The sequence below is a fragment of the Sprattus sprattus genome, assembly GCF_963457725.1.
Source record: "Sprattus sprattus genome assembly, chromosome: 7".
Classification (NCBI taxonomy): Eukaryota; Metazoa; Chordata; class Actinopteri; order Clupeiformes; family Clupeidae; genus Sprattus; species Sprattus sprattus.
Genome location: NC_137926.1, coordinates 26,798,273 through 26,823,537, shown reverse-complemented (window position 1 = coordinate 26,823,537; position 25,265 = coordinate 26,798,273). Strand labels below are relative to the sequence as shown.

Genomic DNA, 25,265 nt, shown 5'->3' with positions numbered 1-25,265 from the left:
ATGATACCTGGAACTGCAGCAACGATGATACCTTCATCTGAAGATGCGAAAATCTACCAAACTAACTATATCAAGAACTCACGCGCCATTGGACTTCTATGGTCAATATTCACTATTCTATTTGCTATCCTTAACGTGGTGATTTTCGCGCAGCCTTACTGGATAGGGGACGGTATGGACACGCCGCAGACTGGTTACTTCGGCCTCTTCCACTACTGCATCGGTAACGAGCAATCCCGGGATTTCGTTTGTCAGGGAACCTTTACCGAGTTTGCCGCCATCCCTTCCACCGCGTTTAAGGCCGCGTCCTTCTTCGTGGGAACATCGATGGTCCTCGTGCTGTCTTGTATGGGCTGCTTCATCCTTTTCTTCTTCTGTAGCACGCACACAGTTTACAAGATATGCGGATGGATGCAGCTGGGCTCAGGTGAGTGTTCTTCTGTCAAAGTGGACTTCAAGTTAAGTCATGGAAGTTCCGTTGGAATGTAGCTGGCTTTCAGAGAGATAGAAATAGGCATGAACCTGGTAAAACCATGTGTCGAGTTTTAATCTCTCCTGAGGATTCACTGGGGATATATTTTGTTAAAGCATATCACCACTGTCCACTCAGTAATGTACTGAATCAGAGTACGTTAAGATTTTAGCAGCCACATAGCAGATACTTGTATAATTACAGTTTTATGTGGAAGGTAAAGTAATACAAAATAGGCTACTTGTCAGCAAAGTGAAAATAACAATACCCATTTCATCCCCCTGCATTGTTAAATGCTACCACATCAGAAAACCCTGATACAATCCAATGCATCTTTAAGAAAATGGGTTCTCTAAAGTGAAGTACTAATCATTGTTGTTGCTCAGTGCACAGGTGCAAGACAGTGACTGCATGACTTTGTTTCAAGGGAACGTGGATTTGATTATTTGTCATTCACTGTCACTTAGGTCTTATGATGATTCTATTTTGACTTAAAGACTGTTTCGCAGCTACCCTCTATCAACAAAAACTGTCTGGGATGAAATATTGCCATATACGTAAAAAAAATCATGTTTCACCTGCTGCAACAGTTCAGGATTTTGAACAGTAAGCACACCCCAATGGACAACACTTATCTACAGTCCTGTGGTATGCGCCAAGATTTGATTTGTCCTATACACCCTTTACACTCCTGATATTTCCACTCCCCAAACACTATGGAAAAAGAGTGAGAAATAGTTTTCTTTACGTTACCATGCATGGAGTATGTCCTTCCAAACATGATCAACCTGATGATATTGTGATGATGTCAGCAAATTATCACATTCATTTCTAGACATACTGCTAGGCCTGCCTACTGCCTACTTAACCCACTCAATCAATGGACTCTCAGAGATTGCCCTGCCTTGAACGTGGTAAATCCTCACCACCTGACCTGAGTCCTTTCTCCCACTACCAAACGCCCATTGTTGGCCTGAGTTGCCCAAGCAGCGTGCAAATGGCTGCAAGCAGAGGTAGAAAGCAAAGCCTTCCAGACCCACGCAACGCAAATGAGGGAATGGCTTGGAAGTGGTTTATCCAGCTGTATTATCTGGGGTCTAAATTAACGCTGTAGCCTTTCCTAATTAGCACTCCACTGTGCCAGTGTCTCTGCAGTCACCGGCATCAACCCCCCTCCAGTCACCTCAACAGTAGCCGAGCGTGGCTGACTGTCAGTGCCAGTAGAGAGAGCGTGGAGTAATGAGCCCCCCTTGCCACTCATCACCCCAAACCTACATGCAACATTTTGTGTCCATAAGTTAGCCATGCTAAAAGCAAATGGCAGTGTCGCTGGTTTGATAGTTCCTTCGCACCAACCAGACTTGAGTTTGATACTAAAAAAAAAATAATAAATAGGAAGCTCTTAAAAGGTGAAATACTTTTTAGATTGAAGTGAATGACAGAATACCTTTTTGAAGGACTTTGAAAGGCACAGTACTTTCTCAGGCGGTATTGAATGGCATGCTACTTTTTTGAGTAGCCATGACACGAAACTTTGCCATCTATGGATGTGTCAAGGTCAAAGGATCTTAGAGGGATTTTCAAAGGGCTGTCAGGAACACTGCCCACTTGCAAAGCTTCTTTTTTTTCACAGCATTTCGATCATATCCCTGTTTGAGAAAGGCCAGGGGATGTTCAGAGGTAACCTTGGGCCGACTGTGGATGGCATACCATCCCACTTCTTGTATTAAATAGAGGATATCATTGCACCCTGCTCTTTAGGGTGGCACACATTCAGTATTCACAGCACTTCCCTCAGGCCTGAGAACTAACAACCTCTCATTCTCTCTTCTCTTTGCACTTGCACTCATTTTCACTGCTTTGATTTCACTCGTTCTTTGTTTTACTTGCATTTTTCTCTGTATTCTCTCTGGCCTTTTGACAAACCCTCATTCATGGGTTCATTATAGCTTAAATGGTAATCAAAAGGTTCTTTCTGGATCTGACAGAATCTGGTCAAATGGGAACTGAGCAGCAGAAAGGTGACAAAAATGATCTATGATAGTAACTACTTACTAACCGAGAGTGAGGTCATGCCAGGAAATATCAAACTGAGGCTTTAACGTATCGACCGAACGGTCGAGGTTAGTACGTTGTTTTTTATATGCCATTTTTCGCTCCTTTCATTTTGTAAATGAAAAGAAATGGTCATTGTAAATAGAAAACATGTCGTTTTGTTAAGCTCTAAAGTCTTCTCACGACACAATGTGTTCCAGGTGTTGCGTAGCAACCAATTCCTTCCTAACTTCAAGTAACAATGATCAATAGAAAACGGACAACATGGCTCAGCTAAAATGGCTTCAATTTACAGTAAAGTAACAACACAAGTGATTCAAACTATAGTTTCTTGTCTTAATCATCCCTTTTAAATAACAAATCTTTGCTTCTTCTGAATTTCCTCATGGCTGTTAATGTTTTCATTTTCGTGTGGATAGAAAAACTCAGACTGAACGCTTTTGCTCATTTTGAAAATGTCGTCAGAGGGCAATACAGATCCGTATTGACCGGTGAGGAGGGCCAATCAGAATGCTCGTACTGCCGTTGCCATATATAATAATTGATAATATTGGTCATGTGCGTGATATTGCTCCTGCAGAGTATTGGGAAGGCTATGTGTCATAGACTGACCTGAAATCTTTTTTAAATGATTTGCAGTCTCTGAGAAATGCATATGACCAGTCATGTGTATGAGTATGGACTGTAGTATGTCCAGAGGCAAGCCCAAGTCATGTAGTGTGGAAAGGCTGCGGCTAGTCCGCAGGCTTGCCTTTCCAAGGGGTCTGGTCATCTCTAAGGCTTATTCAGACCGACAAGGAGTTTCACCACCACTCTTCTCAGGTTGTCAGGGAATGTGAGCCGCAACACACATCTCACAAAGGCCCATCTCCAGAAACAGTGTAAAAAGGCTGCATGTTTAATGAAAGATTAAACCACCCAGAGATCTGAGCAGTATCTTGGGGGCATCTCTCTGAACGTTTGCTGTGCTGTGCTGTGCTGTGCTGCCTCCCCACATGCTGAACTACTTAACTGAAATTGTGGTGCTATGATTGCCTAGGCAATGGTGTTATAATGTGTATAATGTTTTTGTTTTCATCTCTAATTCCCTTTGAGTGTTAATGGGGTTGTGTCACTTAAGCCTTTTGAGTCTTCTAGAGTCATTTTTTTCATATTACTTTCCGTACCCTGCTATCGCTCAAAAACTGTTCGTCAGTAAGAGAGCCCCATGTGGTTGTACATCACAACATCAAAATAGGCTCCACAGACCCCTTAGGACTACCCTCCAATGTCTAAATATCTGCCCATGTGCTCTCTATCACATATACCAATACTCTCACATAATTCTTCGCCTTCCCTCTGATTTCCCACTCACCACTTCCCACCATATATATCTGATCTTCTCTGCACAGCCTTTATTCTTTCTATCTTTTAGCTAGCAAGGGAAAGAGAGGGTGAGAGAGAGGAGGGAAGAAAGAGAGAGAGAGAGAGAGAGAGAGAGAGAGAGAGAGAGCAAGGGAGTAGATCAGCCCATGTTCTCCACCTCCTTTTCCCAGCCACCCCGCACACTGCGCACCAATTAACTCCAAAATGCAAAGCAAAGCTGGCTGTGGCCTCTGAGGCAACCAGACCGTGAGGTCAATGATAATTACCTCGACGCCTTTCACTCTTCTTTTCATCTGTGAAATGTTGCCTTGTGTCGCATGCTTTTAAAACCGTCTTTGCAGTTTGTCACATGTTGTGTCTGCTTGTGCAGACTGAGTCGCCATGATCCAACATCATTGCATCACGATAGCTTTAGCACTTACACTGAATTTCCATCACAGTCTGTGTTTCAATGTGACTTACTACAGGACTAACACCTACCTACTGAGTAAACACAAAGCAACTTGCTCTGTTTCACATGATTGTTAAGATCAGGGTCAGAAGGAAAGCTACGTGCTTACCTGCACAACAGAGTGTATGGCAAGAGACTGAAGGCTTTATTAGAAGTGAGAAATAGATTAGGTTAGCAGCTTGTGTTTGCCAGAATCTTCCAGATCTTTTGGTAAATTTAAGTATGTGGTGGTGGTCTTGTCTTCCACTCATGAGTCTTGTGGGTCCAACGCGTATTTGTTTGTGCAGGTATTTGTGGGCATTTGCGGAGGTGCATGTGTGGTTTTTGTGTGTCTGAGAACAAAATGTCAGTCAGTAAAAATAAATAATTTTGACAAAACTTAACTTAATGCCATATCAGGGTCACATGCCTCTACCTCTAACAGTTGTGTTAACTTTGTGTGGTCTTCCTACGTTGCAGAGATATGTCTCTATGTAGTGTACTTTATATTGTGGTCCTATTCTTCGCAAGTACCACTGCTAGATAATTAATTATGATAAGAACATTTATATTGTCCATGTTGCCTTTCCACTTTAGCCTCCAGCATGCACTTGGGACGCCTTTGTTAATGCCCTTGGTAAAAATATTCTATGCATATAAAATTAAAATTGAATTATTTAGATACACAGAACAAAATTGCATTGTTAATTTAATATACTCTGAGAAAGTTTTGATTTGACCTTTAAAACGGTTTTAGTGGAAATAGTAGATCATGTCCTTAATTGTCCTTTTTTTTCCTCTATAATTATCAGCGCTGGTAGCCTAGGATCCTGTGATGTGAGGTGTCTTCATAAGAGTAGCTGTGTTTAATCTGAAGGAGGACAGGTTTGGAAGGGTAACTGTGCTGAGTTCATCTCAGGTTGGTGCTGATATTTGCAGACAGTGTGGTTAAAGGTTGAGAAGGAAGCTGAAAGCACAGTCAGGTCCTGGGGGGGCAGCTGAACAGTGGAGAACCTGCTTCTCGCACACACACACACACACACACACACACACACAAAATGGACAGTCATGTCAGACCATTCCACTCCTCTCTCTTTGATAGAGCAGCTTTTTTATTTCTTCTCCTGGTGTACAACTGCAGAGGGTGCTCAGGCCTTGCTTATGTCACCAGCCCATTCAGCCATGACGTATATGTGTGTACTTTGGGTATGATGATCAATTTATTGAGATCATTACTATACAAAGTCAAACAGTAAGCACAGGGTGGTTGGACTGTGAGTTCCTTCTTACTGTGCACGAAGCGTCATGCAACCTTTTCACCTAGGCACCATCAGGGACGATGCAAGGAGTTGAAGACGGGGTTGGCCGTTTTGATCAATAATATGTTATTTTCCAAGGGCTTTAATGTACGATTGGAATGATCCAGGTCTAATATTAAGTATTATTTTAAAATACAGGGCTATTCATAGAACTCATCCTTTTCCATTTATTGTAACATTGAGACCTTATAGCTCGAATTCATTACTATGGAATCATGGTGGACATAGCATAATGCCATACATGTGAGCAATCTAAAAACACTTGGCTGGGACCGTTATGTTTGCTGAAATGACATTTGGCCTGTGTTTCTTCTTTCACAACCAAAAGAACAACGCCAGTGCCATTTACAACTTCAGCCATCAGACATGTTTTCGATTAGAAGTAGCTATATTATGAAACCGTCTGTGGTGAGAGTGGTGTGAAAATGGTCAGCAAATGCTGCTTTGTGTACAGTTTGTAGGCTATATCCGCAGTCTTAGGTCTTTTGGTTTCCCTTTATCAATGACAAATACAGACTAGCACCACCTGCTAGTATTTCTTAGCTAGTTATTTCATCTCATTCAGGCACAGAATGTAGATGCTAGTTGGCTGTATTCTTGCAGTGTTTTTGAACCAGACACAGGTGACGTGAGGCGACACAACAGACGGCTTTTAGTTGTTCTTTGTTGTCTGTTTAGTGAGGGAATGCACGTAAAATAAACATGAGCATTTTGAAACAAGTAGGCTGCATGACAGTGAGAGCTAATTCAAACACCCCCTTGCTCCCTTGTTTCAATGCATTTTCTTGCATTTCATCAACCACATTACTATAAGGAAGTTACTGCATTGCTTAAAATGGCTTTTTTAAAGGGTAACAAATGGCGTGTAGTGTGCAGGGCTATGTGCTCATACGTGTGTTCTGTGTGTGGTGAATTGATAATTCTGAGCGTGTAGTAGCTGTAGGATGTAATGTGTAATTGTATGTGTAGTCTTTGAATTAAAAGTGTATTCGTGTTCCCCTATTACTGATCGTTGAACACGCCATATTGTTATTACCAGTATCCTTCAGGTATCCTGAGGTCTGCTTTGGAACGCATCTTTATTGTAAAGTAGTTGTGGATTGTCCAGTAGTGGATCTAAAACGTAATCTTTTGGAACTAAAAACCTTTTAGTGATATTACAGAGCCATTTATTGAGCAATTTCCTGCAGATGCTATTGTAAATGGAGAAAAGGCGTTTAGCTCTCAACAAAAGTTTGAGATACAGAAGTCTCATGAATGTTTTAACTGCTGGGACTCTCCCATTGCAGAGGTCTGACCTCATTCTCCCTTTAAGGCTCAAACAAGCACGCTATTGCGTGAGTGAAGAATATCTACTGTGTGTGCAGAGAGAGAGGGCAGACACCAGCCCCAACCACAGACTCAGGGTGATGACCATGTACTCTGACCGCACCATCAAAGACAGCGAGGCGCTGTGGGGTCACTGCTGTTTCCTTTGGCCATGTATTGTTTTAATAATGGGATTGTGCTATTACACTTTTGGGAGAGTGCTAGTTGAGGATTGGGCAATCTTGGGCCCTAGTAAAAGATAAAATTGTCCAGCGTAAGAGATCAAAAATGGGATGTGTGAGAGATGCTATGGCACACATAACACGTTAGGGTGATTTTCCCAAAGGGAGTGCAGCTTCACGGAAGCCATCAACATGGTTGGATGGGGGGCCTAACTGCCATACCGATAAGCCAAACCAATGTGTCTGGCTCCTTGGAGATGCCAACAGATTGCATGAGTGGGGAGGCTCAGGTCTGAGAACAGGTGGTGGGGGATGTATACAGTGTAGTATCATGGTATTTATGGGCACAATGTTATATTGACAATATTTATTTATTTAATTATGATCATGATTATTTTTACTGAAAACATTGTTTCTGAAGACCTCAAGATGACGCAAGACCTTGTTCTTCCCTCGTGTCACAGTGAAAATTGGAATTGGTGTTTGGGAAAATGCTAATACATCAGCTTGCACCATTAGTGGTGAAGTAGGACATATAGCAATCCCATACTAGTTAATGCTGATTGGTTAAAGGCTGGTCCAATGGTTTCAAAATGAACCCATACGCCCATTTAGGACGCGACGACTGGAAACAATCTGCAGTTGAGTGTGGCCAGACCGTTTCCAAGAGGTAGTGGTAGGGGGCGTAGAGGGGAGATTGATTTGAGTCCTTTCAAACGAGCAGTCCAATGCTGCCGACCTAGAGTACTCCCATTGACTCCAAACTGGTGGCTGGAAATGCCATTCACTCCATAATGACGCTTGCCACATGGATCACTTGCTTTCCTTTACACCAGCAGAAATGTAAATCCCCGGAGGCAGTTTTACGAGGTATGAAGTGTCAACCCCAGACACAAAGTGTGTGTGTGTGTGTGTGAGAGAGAGAGAGAGAGAGATATTGAGTAAGAACGTGTACAGCGCTAATGGAGTGTTAGCGCTCTTAACTGTAGCGCTCTTAGCCTGAAGGAACGGAGAGAAAGATCCAGTCATCCATATCACTGTTAGTAAACAGTTATGGACGTAGGCCATGCTATTTAAGTGTCTTTTCTATGATAGTGAATCTACACTACCCTCATTCTCTGTCAAGTTTGTCAGCAGGCTGTCAGTTTTTCTACACCTGTCAACACCACCTTTACAGTTAAACTAATGTGAAGTCTAGAAATCTGTAGTTTGCATCTACCCTGTATGTGAAGTTTATTGTCATTCTACTGTAAATCAGTAAAGACAAATTCATTTGAGGAAATTTGAGGCATTTTCTTTACCTCCAGTCACATGAAAGAAGAACAATGCATCCTCCCTGCAGAACCACCCCAGAATATTTATACCCTTCTGCCATCTATGTATCTCGCTAATTTAGATTTGTGCTGTTGCTTTGCAAATGGAGCTTCACACAAAGGTAAGGGAAGCCTTTGAAGCCAGTGCAGCAAGAGACTGCAGCTTTGGGAAAAGATCTGAAAGAGCGGATTTGGTTGGGGATGGGGTAGGGAAGGGAGTGTGGAAGATGATAAAGTTGAACCAGCAAACAGAGCTGACAGAATGGGAAATGTCAGAAAAGGGTCGTCACATAGGTAGGAATAATTGCAAAAGCAATCTACTTCCTTTTGCCGACTGTGGAGATCTCCAACCCTTTTCAATCATATCTACCCGACATGTGGCGTCCCTTCCTGCACACTAATTGAGAGATGCTGCAGTGACCCATTTGACCGGGATAGCTCATGTTCTGAATGGTCTCTCGAGCCTCTCTTTCCCCCCGCCCCCCATCTCTATCTTTCTCTTTCGCTCACTTTCCAAACCGTTGATCTGCTTTAAACCAACTCCGGCATTAAGCCTTTTTTCCTGCCATTTTAATTAAGAAACACAGTGAGTTGAGTTAAATTTAATTAGAGCTTGGAGGCGTGGGGGAGCCATCAGCCATGCAGCACACAATCCTGCTGAGGTCGACGAGCCAGTGTAGGAGAACAAGGTAGCGTTAGCAGCACATTCTCAGACAAACACACACACACACAGTGCATCACATGAATCATGCCTGTGGCACTCACATATACTCACAATGATGCTCAAAGCAGAAAAAGAAAAAAAAGAGCTTGCATAAACATGCTTCACTGCCTGCTTGGTACACCTGCACACAATGTTACCTCATCTATTTCTGGGAAGGAAAACGTTGAACTGTGCTGTCATGATTTTGCCATGTCCTCTGCAGGCCACTGTAATGCCTAATGAGGCCATGTTGTTCTGGTCACTGGGTACGCAGCTCAACACAATGATTCAGGAAAAGCCTAAATTTAAATAGTCCACTCTGTGTGAGTGAATACAGGGCCATCTGTGTTCACGTGTGTGCACGACCCATGTCAAAGAGGAATGCTCACCGTCCTTGCCCGGCCTGGCAGGGGTCACAGATGCTTCCCCATAACCAAAACAGTAGCCCGCATCGCCAAGCGTCTCCATGGAGGCAGCGTAGCTGTGTGTCTCCCTGCTGAGAATCAAAGGCCCTCTTTCCCCAGCTCTTTTGATCATCACCCTCCTCCTTCTTCCAACGTGAGCGGAGAGCCACAGCAGAGGTGTGGGGCGCATCTGGCTGTGTTACATAAGCAGCAACGGCTCACGCTCACACACACACACACACACACACACACTAGTTCTGCCAGCTCGTACACTTTCTCTCTGCCTCAGTCAAACAGCACTGCATTTTCTGGAGAGACCATCTGAAATGGCAGGTACGACAAGCTTTCTGAAGGAGACCTCATATAAAGGTTGACATCCTCATAAGCAGTGCAGACATGCCCATAAGCATTCTAATAGTGAAAAAGCCGGTGCGCCTCTCTGCCTCAACCTGGGCCCCTGCCTCAATGCCCTTGATTTCTCTTCCACGCAATAAATCAATAGGGAATAATGACAGGCATCCCTGTGGCAGGGAAATTGTATGCGTCATTAGCAGTCAAGTAGCAGTGCCTAGAGAATACATTTCCCCTATACATCAGACTCGGGGGGCCAGCAGAGTGGCATTTGGGATTTTTTGTTGTACTCGGTCCCAACTGATTACCCAAAGTAGTTTATTTATGGAGAGGTGAGAATACGATTCAAAACATCCAGTTCATTTATATTTCAATGAATAAGGAGTGCAGTGGTGATTGATCTTTGTTGTAGAAGATCCACTAGTTCAGAAGCACAACAGTTCACATTTCATCAAATTGTATGAATAGTTTGGTTTCTTAACAGCTCTGCAGATGCTAGATCACATTGCCCAATGGGTCGAATAATGGACAGCATCAACAAATATTTCCTAAAACTAGTTTGTCTATGCTTGTAATTGGCTATAAGATTGCATAGCTCATTTTCTCTTACAGGATTGGTTTGCAGTCTTCCTCTAAAAAAATCCTTTCTTGGAAACTAATATTTCCATATTTCTCAGAACTATTTGGCAACAACACCATCAAGCAGGAATAGAAATGTAATGAACCTGTTTACGCTTTTCCACAGGTCACCCTGACATCATTTTTCCTTCATAATTGTTTGCATATGACTCACAAATTGGCTCTGGAATTGCATGTTTTTGCCTGGCTTTAATTTAGTTTTGACTTTTTTTTATGTGCTCAAATTTATTTTGATGTTACACGGTCATGAGAAGTGGGTGTAGGCACACTTGTAGTTTAGACTAGCTGCATACTTTGTATCTTCTTCTGTCGGTGTTTCCAAGGCAAGACTTTTTGATTGCTAGTTTTCAACAAAAACTACATAGTGCCTCTTTCCCTCAATCCTGAAAATGATAAATTGGTGTAATAGTGAAGTATATGGTAAAACCCTCAGTGATCCTACACACTGCCTACTCATCATATAGAGGAGAGCACGTGTGTGGGTGAGTCATTCGTTCTGCTAGATGGTAAAGTTTCATAAGGGCTCAGTATTCGCATCGAAAGAGCCTATAGCTGGAAAGTTGAAGGGAAAGCTGTTTCCGGCTGTGTCTAATCCCTGCATTGATGGGGCTCAGTGCACTGCAGGTATTATGTGCTTGCTGTGTGAAAAATAGCTGATGATGTTGACAGGGTGGGCCTCCAAGCATGCCTGCATTGCTCTCTTCCTCTCTCTCTCTGCATGCCTTTCACACTTTCTTTCTTCATCTCTCCATCTTGTCCTGTCTTTTCCATACTGTCCTCCTTCTCATATCAGTAGAAATACGATTTTGCCAAGAAGGCCAAGGGAAAATAGGTCTCTGGCACTGATAAACATCCCAGGAACACTTTGCGCTAGATTCACAGGTGCACAGGGTTGCTCAGAATAAATCGTGGGTGCACAGTATAATTAAACTAGATAAACTCCTGTTGAAAAGGTCAACGATGCGTTATATCACTTTAGCTAAAGCAGTTAAAGATGACATTTTTTTAGGCCAGTAACAGTGTTATAATCAATCTCACATTTACATCAAGCACTCTGGGTGCCTAGTTTGAGAATGGAGTTGGAGAAATGCTATCAGCATCATTTATTCATATCTTTTTTTCTTCTCTTGAATACAAGTACAGGTGGTACTATACCTTTTAGAATGTCCTTGGATGTTTCAAATGTTTTCTCAGTCTAAAATGGCACACTCATGCAAGACTGCTTATAAAAAGGAATATAAAATAAGGTCTGGTCTGTTTTCAGTTTGGTTCTGTAAATCCAGGAACTCTACTGCTCTACAGACTTCTACCCTCAAGGCTATGCAGCATCCTCAGACAATTCAGCAAGATATTCTCAATCAACCGAACCGATTTTAGACATATGGCACAAATGTGAATGAAGGCAGAAAGAACCTGCTGAAATCCCTTTTTAGTTTAACTATTATTCCTGAACGGTTATTTCTCATGGCTAAGAGATAACTGCCTTGTTCTCTCAGTTAATAATCTGCTTTAAGATTAAGGAGGCTTACAAATTGCTATAATCACCACAAACTGGCTACGTTGAACCAGTCACACTCCAAATTATCTAAAGCATTATCTCCATCTGAAGGTGGCACCTTGTGGCTCTGGCTTGGTCCATCCCAGTGATTCTCTGATTGCTGGGTGTTTCTCCCTCCTGACCTTTGACCTCTAGAGGTCAGGTGACCTCTGCCTGGATAGGGCTAGAGGCTCCGCTAACCTCACCTGACTAAATCACAGTCACAGGCTATGCACGTTCCCCTCAGGAAGCATGAAGTAGATCCACATGGAGGTCAGGGGCATGTGTGAGAAGGACAGAGAGATAGAGACCAGTGTTGGGGAGAGAAACTGTTGCTGACAGCACCGGCTGGTGTCTCATTAGTATTGATGGTGTATTCTCAGAGCCAAGGGAGTACGTGTGTGTGTGTGGGGGGGGGGTTTGTGAGGGAAGGGTGTGACTAAGCACCCTGGAGGTGGTGTGCGAATGAGCTGATAGGAGTTGGCCCACAAACAACGTCAACCTTAGGTCAGCTTGTCCTCCCCCTTAGCAAGATGGCCCTGATCCAGTGGTCCTGTTGTGTGTAATTAAACCGTAAACCCTTTTTTCCTTTTGCAAAATTGACCGAAGAACAAAATAGATTCCAGCCGACAGAAGTTTTTTTTTTTATCGACTCCATTTGAGCGGTTTCGGTTAAACGCACAGTCTGCAATACTAATCCAATGCGCTTTTTGTCAAATTCAATGAATTGCTCCTCACGATCCTCTAGCTGTCCGTTTAGTGTGTGTGCTCAAGAAAACTCCAGTGATTGTACACAAGTCCTGTCTCTGTAAATGGGAAATTAACATAGTGGCTCGGACGAGCCATAAATAATTTCAGTCAATCGATGCTTTGCTTCGGGAGGACATGAGGAAGGAATGTAATTTGAGTGGTTACTGTGCTCAAACATCAAGCTTAAACATCAACCTTTCTCCAGAATCGCAGACTCTATCCTTTAGGTGAATGATTTATGTGCAGCCCTACCCTCTTCCCCCCACATCTCCTATCCTTGAGGTAGCCAGTGCAGTGGTGGAAAAGTGTGATGTGCTTCATGACTTTTGCAAGACTAGCCACATCAAGGCACTGTCTCCTCCTCAGTCTGCTTCTCTATATTGAGTTACCTCTTTTCTCCTTTTCTCTCCCGTTGTGATTTGATTCTCTGCCAAACCGCCACGCTTCCGGCTCCCCTGAGCATTCGCATGTGTCCTCACCAGGTTGGTTCAGTCCGGCGTCTTCGCGCACACACACACACACACACACACACACACACACACTCACACACACACGGCAGGTCTCCAAATCCGACTGCCAGTGTGCAGCAGGCCTTAAGCACACACGCTGACAGCAGTGTCTGGAGAGATGTGTTCATCATATGACATCTTGGACTTCACTCAAGATGTCTGGAGTATAGGGTGGAGATTATACACCCTGCCCTCAAATCAGATGCTTTGTACACTTGGCGATCAGAGCTATGAGTCATGCAGTGGCGACTAAAGGACAAAACAACTAAGGTCACAACAAATATGGCATATGGAGCTGATACTACAAACAACAGTCACATGCCTTCAGTTTTTATTAACGTTCAAATGAAATTTGCTGACTTTTTGCAGCGAAAATATTATTTACGCAAATATGCACATCTTTAAGAAATGATTTACAGATATATGCATATACACCTATGTTGTCAAAAGATGTCTTGGTATATGAGCAAAAGAGGAAATGGCAGCTCTTCATCAATAACCATGTATCAGATTGAGAACATCCCAATACAGGTGCATTTTTGGATCATTATTCATTGCATTTGATGATGATGGATGTTGTGTAACTAATATGTCACCAGTTTGTATCCCTCACCCCCACTGAAAAGGCTGTGATGGATAGCTGTTGTCTTCAAGCTGTTACAGTATTTGTGGTGACATGAAAGCGCACTGGTTAGAGTGTCAGTGCCAAGTAGCGATAGAAAAAAGAAACAACAACCTCCAGCGAAACATTGTGCCACAGCAGGGCGAGCGTCAGTGATGATGGAGTGCCAAGGAGCAGAGCAGGTGTCAGCGTCCACTGCTCCAGCGCATCAAGAAATCAATCCATCTCTGCAGGGAGAGACACACACACACACACACACACACACACACACACACACACACCATCTAAGTTTTAAGACTGTTAACACTTCCTTTTCTCACACAAAAAACAACCCCTTCAGTATTCAAATGGTTTACGCCAGTACCATTTCAGACAAATAAAACTTGTACCGTCATTTGCAAGGAACGGAAGGCATGCTTTTTTAAGCCCTGTAGTCAGCCTAACAAATACAGTCTCTGAGAAATAGCTTTCATCTAACAGAGTCATTTGGTAACGCTTGTCATCCGTGCTAATGAGACAGAGGAGTGGGAATGAATTTCTCACAGAATTGTTGGTATTCACAGAGTCGGTGTTGTGCTTCTGTAAAAAGCCAAAAGATGAAGAACATGCATGAGCCACAGACGCTAAGACAGAATGGTGCAGTGAGAAATACACACAGTGGAGCCAACAAATAAGCTCACATACGCCGGTGGAGTCTAGAGATGCACTATGTGTCCATATGTGTGTGAATGAGCGATAAATGTGAGTGTGTTTGCACCAACGCACACACACACACACACTCGGTGTTCATTTATACTCATACATAGTAACAAGGCCTTAAAAAAGAAGAGTGAAATGGGATTCAGGGAGGAACAAAAAATGCTAATCCCATTTCATGGTTTCTTAAATGTGCCGCAGATGTGTGCAGTAGAGAGTAGCAGCCACTGGGCTCTGCAGTAAGACACACACACACACACACACATATTTCTCACACTAGGAGGCAGACTGAATGATGGAGTCTGCAGCACCGTGCAGGGGCCTCATACTTACACTCATACTTGGTCTCTTCAGACTCACTACCCTCCTCACACACTCTATCTGTGACACACGCCCACATTGACAGTCAGCACACAATCACACTGATGAATGGGGACCTGCTCTTTACCCTACCATCATTATACCTGCTATACATGCCCCACTCGTTCATTAAGTCTCTCAGCATGACACCCCCTCACCCCGATCAAAATCTAAGGTCATGGAGACCACCAAAGATCAATTTCCTTGCGTCTATACTGAAGGAATATACAGTCTTTACATTAGAGAGGCTCTCTTTGCCAGTGCATTGAGATATCTTGTTGAAGGCTTGTAGTCTCTGTGCTTAGGATAGAGTGCTGCAAATAGCTCACATGAAGCACATGTGCGGGCTTGTCCTAGGGGCTCGGGCATATGGCAGTGCAGTCTCATGATGTATGTGCGAGCCCAAGAACATGCTGTGAGCCAGGGGAGAGGACTCAGCTCTCTGCAGGAGATAGGTCTCTTTCTTTCCCTCCTTCTCTCTCTTTCTCTTCTGTCCTCTGGTCCCCCCTTCCTTTCACCAGTTTCTCACCCTTCCTCTCTTTGTTTCTGTGACAACATCCTAACATGCTCCTCAGTGCCAGTAGGAGCGAGTGAGGGATAGAGAAAGAGGAGGAGGGTGAGAGTGCTGTCAGTTATCGTCCTTTACTACAGTTACTGACAGCTCCAGTGACTGCAGGGCATCCAACCGCTGGGCTGGTGTGCCACTATCCACAGGGTTCCTCCATGGGCACCACGCTGTGCAGGAGAACAGAAACATGCAAAGGGAAGGAATGGACTAAAATGGAGAGAGAGAGGAACAGAGGCAGAGAGCACCTGCCCAGCAGGAGAACAGCTGGCAGCCATCATTAGCATCATTGCCGCTGCGTTTCCCTAACTATTTTCTCAACAGGGTTTTATGTGGAGTGAGGCTTAGTGCTGCTTACCAGGTCATTGTGAGTGTCTGCTGATTTGTAATCTAGAGGGTGGTGGTGGTGGTGGTGGTGGTGGCTATTTTAAACGTTCCGCTTCTAGCACAGCTTTTGTCTCCTCTTGAGTGTGCATGAGAATTGGCTCTCCTCACAGATGAGGCACCAGTCCCATGAAGCACTGCTAATGGCTCGGAAAGCCAAAGTTACTCGGCGATAACCCGAGGAAGGAATGGTATATCTCAGCGCTCGCTTTTGGCCTCGGTTTGGGTCTCACGCCAGCCCTGATGACTTGATTTTCTCTCATCATTCTCACAGAGACTGGCAAATTAATCTGTCAGAATAATTGCAAGCAATTATGTTGGCCCATAATTGTTCATGTTGAAAATCTGATAAATAACAGAACTCATTTCCTCACTTCAGTCCCAGTAGTCATCTATTTGTGTCTTGTTGCTGTCTGCATCCACTCCTTTCCTCTACCATGAAGCGTATTTACTGTTAGTCTCATGCAAGATCAACAATCCCTGTATTCCCACATCCATATATACTCTTTCACTGCTGTCAGTGTGTCTCAAATGTACGTCTCCAAAATGATTTGACTTTGGAATCATCATGGCCTACGACACATGTCAATCCCTTGAAATGTCCTATCAGATGACATGGAGCTAGTCAGACTGAATGGTCATAGGACAACCCAGTTGCTTATTTTCTGGTTTAAGCCATAGCTCAAACACTTATTTTTGACGTTGTTGCCTTGCTTTTATATGCCAGGGATTTTTTTTTTCGTGGCTCACTTTTTATGGCCTCAAAGACTCGGACCAAAGCTTTTATTATCAAAATGCCAGAGAAAGAAATACAGCCGTACCATCACAGGCCTCTTCAACAAAGACTTGTGGTCTGGTCTAGTCTGGAGAAGTCAGAGCTGTCATCCATCATGTTGAAGCACAGAGGTGAAGATGCAATGGTATATCTCTTGCCTCTCAATGAGCTGTAGTCAGTCAGTAAGTGGGACTCTCAGGCTGAACAGTGCTTCATTGCATTATTGAATCAGCAGAAAGGCAGAAAATTAAAAGTGTTAATATTACCAATGAACAGATTCATAATTGGCGGAATAATTTGGCAGTGCGCTCCTCTGCTGGAGGCTTGTAAGAATTCACTCGAACGTCTTTAAGTATCTGAAAGGAAATTACTACTTCAGGCTTTATGCGTCAAAGCTTTACATCTAGACAAAAAAACAAAACCTCTCCCAAACCGTCCCAATTAATCTGTCTTTTCAACATCTGGTGGTGATGCAGTGTTCTTTTTTCCCTTTCTGGGGGGGAGGTGGGGCCGTGTTTACATTTGTGTTTTTGTTTGTTTAATTCTCTCTGAATTAAAGGCTCTGTTACGTAACGGCGGGCTTTGCAGAGGGACAGATTGTGGTGTGTGCTGAGTTTGAAAGGGGTAGCTGGCAGGGAGCTGGTGTGTGATGAGGCAGTGTGTATGTGTGTGTTGATGTGGGGAGGGGGAGCATGTGAGGGGTGGGGGAGGGTTAGTTGAGTTGCACTGGATTATTGTGCCTTAGAGCTTGCGTAGCATACATGAACATGTGTTGTTAGGACACAGTGTCTTCAGGGGAGAGCACTAATTGTTAATTTGAGGCTCAAGTCCTTGAGCCCCCCAGTGGTGGATGTAGGGAACTATCATTCTGAATACCTCTTGCAGACTTTGGGCCAGTGTTATGCCTCCTTTAGCCCATGAATCCTCAGACACATGTGCCTTCACTCCATTCCATACTCGTTGACTCTGCTACCATGATCCTGTCGCAGCTGCAAACTGCATCATATGTCACTCTGCTTTTTTGTACCTCTGCGTGCAATTCAGGCCAGTGCTCTAACATGTCACCATTGGTATAAATAATTCTTATCATCATAAACAAACTGTCAGCATGCTGTATGGCATACAGCCAAGAGGAGCAGACCTTTAATCATTTATCAACTTTAATTCCAAACAAACCGAACCAAATCCGAACCAAACCAGCTCCTCAGCTGGCATTTTCAGCACCACTCAATGGACAGCTCCCTATGCTAGCAGCTGAAGGCTGGATGATGATGAGAACTCTGATGACACCTGTGTGCACTGGGTCTTAAAGTATTGGTCGGCAAGCTGCTCTGTGGATACATGAGGCGTAAATATAGCTTGCGGTAAGCACAGAAGCTAGCCCATTTCTTTGATGTATTTTGACTGCCTTTGAACTGCAGACCTCAGTGAATATACTTTGACAGGACTTGCTGGGGGATTTGCCAGGGGAAACTTAAAGAAGCTACTGCAAGGTACGCACTATGTCTGCAGTGGGCATCTCTATCTCTCACACTTCCTCTCTCCATCTCTCCTCTCGTTCTTTTTTATTGCTCTCTCTCTCTTCCTCTCACTCTCTCTCTCTAGCTCTGTCTATCCTTCTTGTGCTTTCTCATTGCCCTGATGTTGTTTTTGAGCCCTGAAGAATATTCAAGAGTAACTTCAATGCGGTATGGTGTAGGATTGGGAGGACAGCTTGTTTGGCCTTGCTGTCAAATCGGACATTCCGTATTACCATCTCTTCAAAGCATGGCAGCTAGGAGTATTAGCTACAGAGGGGAAATCAACCCAGATGCCTACAGGAACACTGAAAACTAAGTTTAAAAAACACTGTAGCACATTTAAATATAAAATATACTAGTACCAAATGACTAAATGTGCGTGTGCATGTGAAAGGGAAGATTTGAAAGAGTGATTGTACAGAAATTATGAGTGGGTGGACAGCTTGTTTGGCCTTGCTGTCAAAGTCGACATTCCGTAACCAGAAATTATGAAAAGCAAGAATAAGCTTTCAAGTATAGCTGAAGGACGATAAGACAAGAGGCAAGAGAGAAGGAGTGAAGAAGACAATATAGGAGAACAGAACAAATATTATTATAATAAAGATGTTGATGTGTAGGTAGAACGACTGTGAAGGCTAATGAAGCAGATGTCGTCTCATCAACGCTAATGTCTCTCCACATTCGGAACAGCAGCCAAACATTTGTGCCATCGTGCGGAGGAATTCTTGTTGGACTGCACTGTATCAACCGGAAAAAATCATATCCAGAGGGTCTCACATGCACGCACACACACACACACACACACACCAATTTTTTTGAATTTTTAGATTTTTTTTTGCGAGTGTGAGGTGAACTTGTAAATGTGTTTCATTATTCATGGAAAGTGCACTCTGGGTAATATGTAGTCAGCTCCTTTTCAGCTCCTCTGATTCTCCGCAGTGCCATCACCTCCGGAGAAGAGCTTCATCTACGTCTAATCCCAGCCCCTCCAGGCAGAAATGCTGAGTGAGAAGCCTAGGCTAAATATTCAAGAGAAGAACAAGGCGATTAACCATCTAATAGAAATCTGCACCATGGCCTTTTTTATCTGAGTATAAAAGCATGTTATATGTTGAGGCTTTCTCCACCCTGACTTGAGTAGATGTAAACTGGAATTGAAGGGATGTCATTTGTGGTTTCGTTCCTGTGGCTTCTCACTCCTTGTGGCTCGAATTTGTGCAGCTCGGGTGGTTGCTGCTGTTGACATTGTTGCGGTTGTTGTTGTTGCTGTTGTGGCTATTGTTGACTCTTGCCTCTACCTTGAGCGTAGAGCCAGAGAGAAAATCAATCAGGCTGTGAATGAAGCGTTGCATTCAGAATGAGAGGCAAGGCGGCCGGGGGTGGCGGGGGGGGGGGTGATGGTGTGATGGGGTTATAGATGACCACCAGAGCTTTTACAGCACTAGTGGAAATATGTGTCCTAACTTTACCTCTTCATCTTATCATCACCATCTCTCTCTATCTCTCTGTTTCTCTCTCTCTAACCCTCTCTCTGGTCCTCACCATCTCTCTGTCATTCTCTCGGTCTGTTTCAACTCCACTCTCTCTTGATCTGTCCACTGTCCCTCTTTGATCTCCATACCGTGTATTCATTGAGTCCCTCCTGACTTAATTCTGTTTCTCTCCTTCATCCTCCATGTCTGGACAGGTATTTGTCTGGTCCTTGGCTGCATGATCTACCCGGACGGCTGGGATTCCAAGGAGGTGCAGAGCATGTGCGGGGAGCAGACGGATAAGTACAGCATCGGGGCGTGCTCAGTGCGCTGGGCCTACATCCTGGCCATCGTGGGAATCCTGGATGCCCTCATCCTCTCCTTCCTGGCCTTTGTGCTGGGCAACCGACAGGACAACCTGATGGCTGAAGAGCTATTGGCAGAAAGCAAAGGTGAGCAATTCCATTTGCTATCCTCACAGCTCCAAAACATGAATAACAAATACTGGAATAAACTAAACGTACCACATAGTGTTGCATAATATGGCCCCCATAGAAAGTGAGAGAATGCGCCAAAAAAAAAGTGTGTTATCTTGAATGATAATGCTTCTGGCAACAACAGACTAAAACGTTTGTTGAATATCTTATTCTGAGTGAAAATGTAAGGGACTGATGTGGTGGCTGTACAACAATAGGGTGTGAAGCAGAACCTGTGAGATACGTTATGCAGTTTTGAGACCTATCTAGTGAATATGAGGATGTGCTAGATTTTGTCTAATATACATGTATACATAAGCACCAATAGGAGCTTCATTGTGTAATTGTACTTGCCATCTATTTACAAAGTTTAAAAAAATATGCATTGATAAATGTGGGGTTAATAGTTAAAGGCAAGAATATATTTGAATACAATTCTAAATGTAGAGTAAGTGCTACATATAGGCCTACAAGTATCGAGATTAATAACAGGACAGAGGTATGCGCTATCATAATAATAATAATATGTTGTAATATAACCACAAGCAGTGATCCTCGGGGTCAAATCTAAATATTCAAACTGTCCCTAGTAACAAAAGGTTGAATGATTTGACTGTTTTGACAGGTGAAAGATGACCATTCGAATGTTGTAAATGTTACCTAAGGATTTAAGGACAAAGTTCATTTTGAATATAGACCGAACCATGTCACAGAAACAGAGGAAATCATGTTGTAGCTTGTTGTAGCGACATCTTTTGTTTGCTGATTTGTTTGAAATTGGTTAAATTGCTTCTATTCTGAGCTTGACATAAAAATTTGAGAGTTTTTGACTCTACAGTTTTCAATCTATTGCCCAAGAAGTGCTTTGGTCCCAGCCCACTCAGGGGGTAGGAGCAGGAGGGGACACGCCCACCTAGGGACACAAACCTCATGTTCTGCCTCAGCCATATGGGGCTACAATCATGCCGAGTTTCATGTGGATTAGGAAAGTCTAAGTATGTTTGATATCATCAACCAAAAATCAGTGGAAAAAGGCAGGGTAAAGAAAAAGAACAAGAAAACCTTTGACACACACTATTGCTATTACACTATTATAATCAGAGGCACCTGAAATGTGTTGTCTTGCTATTTCACTATATTATAAAGATAGTCTTAATGTCTATAGTCTATCCCATTGTGCTAACTACCTATGATGTAGGTTTCCTCTAGCTATGAAAGATACAGTATTATAAACACAACTCCCATTATAAACATAACTCATATCATAATGATGGTATATATCCCTCCACTGACACATTTATTGGACAGACCTGTCTCAGATCAGCAAAGTATTCAGAAAGTCCATAAGGCACCAAACCTATATGTTTTGAAACCCCTGAATTGTATGCCTCTGCCATTTTCAAATAGAATTTGCCTGTCCCCAATATGTCATGTGTGAGCGGCCCTCATTGTGCCTCAAGGGGGGCTATTACCCCAGCTTGCCTTAATCTCTCTCAGACCTACCTGCCCCTGTGCTACTTAACGCCAGTCAGAGGCACTGAGAGGTAGAGCTGGGAAATGGAGGAGAAAATGGGCAGCTCATGTTGTGGGAGTGGGGTGTCTCATCTCACAGCACTGCAGAGTGACACTTATAGGCAGTTAGGTTTGCTAGAGATGCCATGCTTAAGGCAAGAGTCCAATATTGTCGGTCAGATCTGAAGAGACGTATGGGGGAAGTTAGTGTTAATTTCTGCTCAGAGTGAAGATGTATGAATGTAAATAGTGAGATGGAGTAGGGTGCAATCTAAAATTAACATAGGACCACCCATCCCATACGTCCTGTATCATTTATTCATGTGGTTACAAAGTAAGTGTCTAATATAATTGGCTATATTGGTCGTAATTTGAATTTGCATAATTATAAAGTCTCAGTGATTGCATGTCTTATATTTAATAAGGGAGCCATTAAGGGCTGTAATAGCAAGAAACCAACAGTAATTGTGTCTCATCTTAAAGTAATGAATTGATTGACTGTGTGTTTTATTCCTAGAATACTTTTAGATTACTCCCACACGTGACTTCGTAGGTCATTGCATAGCAGAATGGAGACTGTGAACACTCTTTTTTAGGGGAAAAAAGGTAAAAATTGGATTGTGGTGATTGCTAGATAGTTTCACAAAAACAGGAATTAATTGAACCTTTGTGAGAGAGTTTAAATATCTGTGCAAAGAAAATGAGTGGGCTTATTTTCTCTCTGGCTCTGGCTCTACGAAATAATGACCAAGGAGACCAAGCAAATATCTTATTCACATAGTAGTTATACATAGAAATGCTTTCGAGATCTCCCCTCCCAAGTCTGTAGAGTGCCATGTGTTTTGTAATATCAATAGCTCACCTTGTTGTGACAGAGTTGCCAAAACACCCCAATCTGAGTGGAGTAATGACATCGCTAACGCCACAGAGCCCAGTGGGGAGCAGGTAGCACTACCCCAGCATCTTGAACTTGGTCCAGTAGGAAACTCTTGCCAGATGATCACGGTTCAAGCACTTGCTGTAGAAAAACAGCTAAACCTACACATTGTCACACACACACACACACACAAACACAAACACACACACACACACACACACACACACACACACACACACACACACACACACACACACACACACACACACACACACACATTCACACACACAAACACACACACACACACACACACACACACACAGAATATGACAAGGGTGTGTGTGTCTGTGTGTGCATGTACCCTGTTGTATCAAATGGGATCCGACAGACACAGGGCAGCCCTTCACGCTCTGAGTGAGAGAGTATGGAGAGTGTTAGAACAAAGAGGGTGCGTGAGAGTGTAAGAGAGGCTAAAGTAGCAGCCACACCGTCGGACATGCACTAATTGCAGCTTGCAGCTATCTGATAGATTGCCCACTCGCCAGCGGCTGTTTATTTGTCTTGCTGTCAGCAAGGTCAAAAGAATCCACCACAAATGGCTGGAGTTAAGTTAGCCGTAGCGAAGAAAGCAAGTTAAATCTATACTGTTAATGCGGTACATTGTCCAGGAAGAGGAGCGTGGGATTTTTCAGAAACTTGGAGCCTAAGTCTGGCATGCCAAATCCCCTTGGAGTCATTCAGCTTGAAGGAAGAACACTGCCATTATGGGGGACACTCCAAGAGATAGATTGCCCTCTTCCAGAGCAGAGGGAGTCCTTTCTCTCATTTCCCTGACAAAGACAATTACTGTAATTGGGGAGGTTGTTATTCTGTCCTGAACCTCTGAGAAGGAGGACACTTTCAAATTTGTCATTGAATTCCCCATGGCAAGTACAACATTTATTCTATTTGTCTTGTCATTGAAATCTGGATCTGAAAAGGTACAGTGGTGTTTGCCAGGAAAGGCTTGTGTTTACACGCTTGTGTTATTGGCTTTCAGGGGATTTTGTGGTGTACGAGCAAACTTCTTTTGGATTATAAAGAATGTAGTAATCTCTCTGTACATGAAAATATTTTGTGATTGTGTGATTGCCTCTCATCTTCCCCCCTCCTCTCTCTCTCTATCTCTCTCTCTCCCTCTCTCCCTCTCTCCAGCCGAGGGTGGGATTGCCTAACACACTCAGGTGAGTGCTGAGAGGAAAGTCTTTAGAGATAGTGTCGTTAAATGTTAACCTTGATAAAGTTCGTAGTCAGCTATTCAATCTTTTCCAACCATTAATAGAACCACCAGGGATGAGTCTGTAAAAATGGAATATGGTTTGGGTCTATCTTATCTAATCACTCTGTCTGTCCCCTCTGCCTGCAGCTCCTGCAGCACCAGGTCACGTCCTTGCATAATGATCCAGGACCCCAGCAGACATCAAGTCAAGCAACAACAGTATCATAAAAGATTAAAAACACAAAGTCTCCACACACAGCCACATACACACACACATTCACACACACACACACACACACACACACACACACACACACACACACACACACACACACACACACACACACACACACACACACACACACACACACACACACACACACACACACACACACACACACCCCTTCTGAACTCTTGATCCTTCTCACTCAAACTCTATCTTCTCTTCTGCTTCACGGGCTTTAACAGGCCTCTTGAGGAACATATTCTCTGTACATATTTAAGCAGCATCTGATTTAGAGACTGTTACCACCATCACCAGCCCCCCACGTCTCATTCTTAACACATAAAACTGCATCAGAACACACACAAACACATACACAAACGAGCACACACACACACACACACACACACACACACACACACCTTTGTCATTGCACAACAAAAATGTATTATGTCATATGTACAGTACTGTAGACAATCACGCTTAGAAACATTCATCAGGAAAGCATTTCTCAGCACGGAGAGTTATTCATTTCAGTGTAATTTGTAACCATCAAAAAAGCATATTAGAGCTGTTTTACTTGTTCAGTATTACATTCGAGTTTTTTGTGTTTTTTCATGTAGCTAGTTTATGCTAAGGGAAGGACTTCATGACTTGAGGACATAAAACGCTCTATTTCAATAGTGTGTTTTAGGACCAGTCAGTGTAAGACAATAAGTGAATAAATGCTATCAGTTGTACCTCTCATCACATTTGAACACATTTCAAATGACCTGTCACCATTTTTTCTGATCTTAACCTAACCTAACTCACAGGAGATTATAACTGGATCTCCTCTCACTGTGAAAGGATTAAGACTGTATTTGGATATGAGTGTATGGGTGTTTTATGTTTGTGTGTGTTAGAGATAGTGAGGGTGTTTGTATGAGTGTGTGAGTTTGTGTGAATGTGTGTGTGTGTGTGTGTGTGTGTGTGTGTGTGTGTGTGTGTGTGTGTGTGTGTGTGTGTGTGTGTGTGTGTGTGTGTGTGTGTGTGTGCAGGAACACACAAGAGAGTTCACATGTACAGTTTGTGTTTCACCAGTACCCTGAGCAAACAATGGCATAAGATAATAACTAGAAAGTTAGTTAGTAACCCTAACATCAGCTGAAACCAAGGATGACCATAACCCATTGGTGTTGTGAAATA

The 25,265-nt window shown here is 43.2% G+C and overlaps 1 protein-coding gene across 1 annotated transcript; it reads left to right on the top strand.

Moving 5' to 3' along the window:
- LOC308367790 (LHFPL tetraspan subfamily member 3 protein-like) lies at positions 1-23,676 on the top strand (the record flags this gene model as incomplete). The annotated part of the gene is made up of 3 exons (XM_080841779.1): positions 1-427; positions 19,947-20,183; positions 23,636-23,676. 3 exons carry the CDS (start codon positions 1-3, stop codon positions 23,674-23,676), a joined length of 705 nt encoding a protein of 234 aa, XP_080697905.1.
- Positions 23,677-25,265: the final 1,589 nt, after the last annotated feature.